Raw genomic sequence first — 5,877 nt, 5'->3', positions numbered from 1 at the left:
ATCATGGTTTGGAGATGTTTTTGGCTAGATTTGAGAGGGCTGTTGAGCAGGCCAAATTCCTTGCTCCTGCTGCTGATCTCTCGAGAAAGGACCCTTGCAAAGTTTTAGTGGGGGATGAATTGATTGAAGATGAGGATGGTGTGAGGGTGAGAGGGAGAACCCTGGTGTTTGATTTCTGTAATAGATAGTATTATGAATTTGTTTGGCTTATAATCATTTTTTTGTTATAAACTGTTAGTCTGTTTGTCTAAACAAATATGATGGTTGGTTTTGTTCATGAAAGTCTTGGCGTATTTGATATTTGTTTGCTTTTGAGAATCAGATGATTTAGGGGTTTTGAGTAGAGTACAAGAGTTTGTACTTTTTGCAAAGTTTGATGTATAGTGTTTGTGGAACTGAATTCAATCGATCGATTATGTATGTTTGGTGTTATACGCTTTTGGTTGGAGTAAGTATGATAAGGTTGGAACTGGATTTGATGAGCTTGTTTGATGTTTGATTTGTTTTGCGATAGTCTGAGTGCATCGGGAGTTTAGTATTGTTTGAATTTAGCAATGCAAATGGTATGGGAGACAGGATGTGAGCAGTTTGTGTTTTTTAGTTTGCACTATAAATGATTGAAAAGAATGCGGGATGGTGTGCCTCATTAAAACCTCTCCAGCAAAACCCTCATTAGGGATAAAATCTGGTAGTAGGAAAAAGAGTACATCACCATGTCCGACTTATAGACTAGCTGTAGTACATTTCGAGAGAGGCTATATTCCAAGTATTTGGTAGTATAGCTCCGTCGAGTCTTTGTAATTTGTATGCGCCCTTGTCGACGACTTTTTGTACTCTGAATGGTCCTTCCCAATTTGCGCTTAGCTTGCCATGTCCTTGTGGCTTTCGTATGTCTTCGACTTTTTTCAGTACGAGGTCTCCTTCCGAGAATATTCTTTGTTTGAGCTTCCTGTAGTATTTTCGAGCTATAGCTCGTCTTGCTGCTATTTGTTGTAGCGCGGATTTGTCCCGAGTTTCCTCTACAAGGTCGAGTTCGGCTCTTCTACTTTGGGCATTATCGCTTTCGCTTGGGTTTGTAGTTCTAGCGTTTTGTAGGGATACCTCAATCGGTATCATTGCCTCGCTTCCGTAGACTAGCCTGAATGGTGTTTCCTTTGTTGCTGATTGTTTGGTTGTATTATAGCTCCATAGTACTTCGGGAATAAGCTCGGCCCATTCTCCTTTTGAGTCATCGAGCTTCTTTTTGAGTCCCTGCAAAATGATCTTATTGGCGGCTTCGGCTAAGCCGTTAGTTTGTGGATGTTCGACAGAAGAGAACTGTTGAACTATTTTGAAATTTTGTAAAAAGTTTATAAACTTTTGATCTATAAATTGTCTACCATTATCGGTAATGATGGATTGAGGAATACCAAAACGGCATAGTATGTTTTTCCATATAAAAGAAATTATTTTTTCAGAAGTGATTTTTGCCAATGGTATAGCTTCTATCCATTTTGTGAAGTAATCTATAGCAACGATTAGAAATTTAACCTGGCCTGGAGCGGGTGAAAATGGTCCGAGGATATCTAGCCCCCATTTGTTGAATGGCCAGCATATTTCGGATGTATGTAATTGCTCAGCTGGGTTATGAATGATGGGTGCATGGCGTTAGCAGTGGTCGCAATGTTTGACTTTGTTCATGCAATCTTGCTGTAACATCGGCCAGTAGTAACCAGCTCGGAGAATTTTGGCGGCTAGACTTCGGCCACCGATGTGTGTGCCACAGACTCCTTCATGGACTTCATCTATCGCCAGTTTGGCCTCTGCTGTATTTAGGCGTCGTAGCAGGGGTCTTGTGAATCCTCTTTTGTATAATTCGGCTCCGAGCATTGTGTAGAAGCTCGCTCTTCATTAAAACTTTCGTTGATTTTGAATGTGGCTGGGGATGTTACCTGTTTGCAGGTAAGTGATGAAGGGTGATCTCCAGTCGTCCTCCTGCGAAATACTCGAGATTGATGTTAGTATAACACTAGGTTCCTCGAGTGTTAGTTGGGATAGGATGGGTAGTGTAGGTTGACTTCTTGTTGTTGCCAATTTTGAGAGGATATCTGCTCTATCATTTTGTTCCCGAGGTATATGGGATATGTTGAATTTTTGAAAATTTTTGACAAGATTATTGACTAGGATATTGTATTTTTCTAGTAGCGGGTCTTTTACCTGGAAAATACCTGTTACCTGTTGCACCACAAGGAGTGAGTCGCATTTGACGTTTAAATGTGTTATTCCCATTGTTTGAGCCAGTCGAAGTCCTGCTATTAGAGCTTCATACTTTGCTTGGTTGTTGCTTGCATGAAAAGTGAATTGTAGGGATTGCTCGAATTGTGTTTTGTGTTTGTTTTCGAGGAGTATTCCTGCTCCGGAACCTTTGCTGTTTGAGGTGCCATCAACAAATAGTGTCCATATGTTGTTTTCGGGATCTTGTTCTTCTGTGGTAAGTTCTGCAATGAAGTCGGCTAATGCTTGGGACTTGATGGCTCCTCTGGATTGGTATTGGATGTCGTATTATGACAGCTCGATCGACCATTTGATTAATCTTCCTGCCAGCTCGGGCTTCGTTAGTATTTGTCTTAGGGGTTGTTCTGTTCGGACCACGATGGTATAGATTTGGAAGTAGTGTTGTAGGTGTCTGGCTGTTGTGACCAAGGCTAGGGCCAATTTCTCTATTTTTGGGTAACGGATCTCGCCGTTTTGGAGTGATTTGCTGACAAAGTATACCGGTTGTTGCTACTTTTCTGCCTCTATTACCAAGATGAAACTGATAGCATGGTTTATGATAGATAGATATAGATAGAGTGGTTTACCAGCTTCTGGAGTTTGGAGGATTGGGGGAGCTGAAAGTATGGCCTTGAGCTCGGTAAAAGCTTTTTCGCATTCCTCGGTCCAGTTAAACTTCTGTTGTTTCCTTAGATTTTTGAAAAAATGGTGTGATCTGTGGGTTATCCGAGGCAGAAATCTGGCTAATGCTGCAAGTCGGCCGGTTAGTTGTTGGACCTCCTTGACTGTCTTTGGACTTCGCATTTTCAGGACTGCCTGGCACTTTTCTGGATTTGCCTCTATATCTCGGCAAGTGAGCATGAAGCTGAGGAACTTGCCACTTTGCACTCCAAATGCACATTTATCGGGGTTAAGCTTCATATTGTATTTTCAGAGTTGTTGGAATATCTCTGTTAGATCTTGAACATGTTTTGCTGTGTGTGTTGACTTTGCCACCATATCGTCGACATAGACTTCTATGTTTCGTCCGATTTGACTTGTGAAAATTTTGTCCATTAATCGTTGGTAGGTGGCACCTGCATTTTTTAGTCCAAATGGCATAACCTTATAACAAAAGTTTCCATTGTCAGTAATAAAGGCAGTTTTATCTTGATAAGCTTTATGCATAAGGATTTGATTATAGTCAGAATAGGCATCCATAAAACTTAGACATTGAAAACCAGAAGAATTATCAACAAGCTTATCAATGCATGGGAGGGGGTATGCGTCCTTTGGACAGGCCTTGTTGAGGTCTGTATAGTCCACACACATCCTCAACTTATCGTTGTTCTTTCTTAACATTTCCACGTTGGCTAACCAAGTGGAGTATCTAAGTTCTTTGATGAAGCCAGCGTTGAGTAGCTTTTGAGTCTCTTCTAAGGAGGTTGCTTTCTTATCGTTGCCGAGGTGTCGTTTCTTTTGGGCTATAGGTCGGACTGTTGGATTGATGGCCAACTTGTGGCAAATGACGTTAGGATTTATTCCTGGCATGTCTGCTGGGGTCCATGCAAATAGGTCGGCGTTGTGTCTCAATAGCTCGGTCAGTTGGTTCCGCTCTTCTTCTTTAAGCGCGTTGTCGAGGTATGTGCATTTGGATTCGTCGTTCTTGTTTAGTTGGATCTTGGTTAGATCGTCTGTTGGCATTGGCTGCTCGTTATGGTTGGTTCTGGGGTCCAGGTCGTCCAGGGCAGGCTGTTGATCTGAGTTATATACTGCTTGGACGTATTACTGCTCTGTTTGTTTTGGCTGTTCGTTTTTCAGACTGGCGTTATAGCATTGTCTAGCTTCTTTCTGGTCTTCGTGGATAGTAACGACTTTGTTGTCCTGTGAAAGAAACTTGACACACAAATGCACAGTAGAAACAATAGCATTGAATGCGTTCAAGGATGGTCTGCCTAAAATAATGTTATATGGACTTCTGCAATCTACCACAAGATACTGTATATCTATTGTTTTACTGTTGGGGTATTCCCCGAAAGTGGTTTGTAACCAAATATAACCTCGAATGGAGATACGCTCACCTGAGAAACCTACCAGTTCTTCGGAGGATGGTTGGAGGTTCTTGTCGCTGAGTTTCAACTTTTGGAAAGTTGAATAGAAGAGTACATCGGCACTGCTTCCTGGGTCCATTAGGATATTTTTTACCAACGGTTCTCCGACTTGTGCTGTGATGACAACCGGGTCATCCAAGTTTTGGTCATTTGCTTTATAGTCTTTGGGGACGAATGAGACCTCCGGCCTGTCTTTGTTGGCTGGTTGAGACGTGGTGGATTTTGTCATTGTCATCATAGCTCGGTACGACCTTTTTCGTGTCGAGTTTGTGCATCCGCCACCTGCAAAACCACAAGAAATGCAGTTTATTATTCTGCGCAGCGGATTGATATCATTATCTACCTTTTTCCCATTGTCTCGAGAATTAGTGGTCGGTTTGGGTTGCTGGCTAGGGTCATCTGTGCTTTTCTTCCTTCCTCGGCTCTCAATATATTTGTCCAGTAACCCTTGGCGGGCGAGCTTTTCGAGGACATCTTTGGCTATGATGCAGTCGTCCGTGGTGTGGCCGTACTTCTGGTGGAAAGCACAGTACTTCGATCTATCCACATGTCGCTGGTCTTGATATGTACCGGCCCTATTAGAGGGTTTGATAAGTTTTGAGTGCAATATATCTTTTATGATGTCCTCCCTTTTTGTGTTGAAGGGGGTGTAGTTGTCGAACTTGGGTGTTAGCCGAAACGTTCTCGTATCCGATCTGCTGTTCGATTGTCTGTTTTGCCTTTCCTCGTCTCTGTTTGGGGTAGGTTTATCTGCTCTACGTAATGCTCGGAATTCTTCCACCTCGATCTGGGTAGTTGCTTTTTCGCGGAACTCGGCTAGAGTTTTTGGTTTTGCAATAACTATAAATTCTTTGAATTTTCCTGGACGGAGTCCGCTTTTGAGGGCGTGGAGGTGGACCTCAGGGTTTAATTTAGGTATTTCGTTGGTCGCTTCGGCAAACCTGGTCATGTAGTCCTTTAGGCTCTCGTTTGGTTCCTGCTTAATGGTGCTTAGGTAATCAGAATTATGGACGTATATTTTGGATGCAGCGAAGTGGTTGATGAACTGATCTGCTAGTTCGTCAAAGTTGGAGATGGAGCCTTCAGGGAGGTTGGAAAACCAAATCAGAGCGGCTCCATCTAGGAAGGTTGGGAAAGTGCGGTATAAGATCTGATCGAAATCCTTATTCATGAACATCATGGCCTGGAACTTTGTGATGTGGACATTCAGATCTCCTATTCCATTGTAAGGTTTTAAGGTCGACGGTAGCGTGAAATTTTGGAGCATTTCGAAACTCATGACTTCTTTGGCAAATGGGTTGGTTCTCTTTTTGGTAGTTGTTTTGGTGGTTTTGGGAATGGCTTGTTTGGTTTCCGAGGTATGCTCGTCATCGTTGTCCTTGTTTTCGGTACTTTTGTGTTCTCCCTTGCTTCGATCATGCCCCATCTGTCGTAGGAGCTCGGCCATTTTCTGATTCTCGGCCCTGAGGGCTTCATTAATTGCCAAAATTTTCGCCTGATTGATGGAGGGAGCGTGACTATGCTCGTCCACCAT

The 5,877-nt window shown here is 42.7% G+C and overlaps 2 protein-coding genes across 2 annotated transcripts; both read right to left on the bottom strand.

The window, feature by feature from the left end:
- Positions 1–729: 729 nt before the first annotated feature.
- On the bottom strand, positions 730–3,174 carry LOC140178446 (uncharacterized). The gene is made up of 3 exons (XM_072215528.1): positions 2,768–3,174; positions 2,215–2,518; positions 730–1,317 (listed from the first exon to the last, which is right to left on the bottom strand). The coding sequence occupies exons 1-3, from the start codon at positions 3,172–3,174 to the stop codon at positions 730–732; spliced, it is 1,299 nt and encodes a 432-aa protein (XP_072071629.1).
- An 843-nt stretch (positions 3,175–4,017) lies between these two features.
- On the bottom strand, positions 4,018–5,877 carry LOC112742156 (uncharacterized). The gene has a single exon (XM_025791399.1). The coding sequence runs from the start codon at positions 5,875–5,877 to the stop codon at positions 4,018–4,020; it is 1,860 nt and encodes a 619-aa protein (XP_025647184.1).

Source organism: Arachis hypogaea, chromosome 14 (genome assembly GCF_003086295.3).
Source record: "Arachis hypogaea cultivar Tifrunner chromosome 14, arahy.Tifrunner.gnm2.J5K5, whole genome shotgun sequence".
NCBI classification, from domain to species: Eukaryota; Viridiplantae; Streptophyta; class Magnoliopsida; order Fabales; family Fabaceae; genus Arachis; species Arachis hypogaea.
This window is presented reverse-complemented; position numbering and strand designations above follow the sequence as displayed.

Bases quoted from the DNA above. Each gene is read 5' to 3' on its own strand.
- LOC140178446 (XM_072215528.1), bottom strand. From the start codon at position 3,174: ATGAAGCTTAACCCCGATAAATGTGCATTTGGAGTGCAAAGTGGCAAG. The intron at 2,519-2,767 runs GTAGCAACAACC...ATACCAATCCAG, and splicing joins TTGGTAATAGAGGCAGAAAA to AGGAGCCATCAAGTCCCAAG. The intron at 1,318-2,214 runs GTAACAGGTATT...ATAGTTCAACAG, and splicing joins CACTCCTTGTGGTGCAACAG to TTCTCTTCTGTCGAACATCC.
- LOC112742156 (XM_025791399.1), bottom strand. From the start codon at position 5,877: ATGGTGGACGAGCATAGTCACGCTCCCTCCATCAATCAGGCGAAAATT.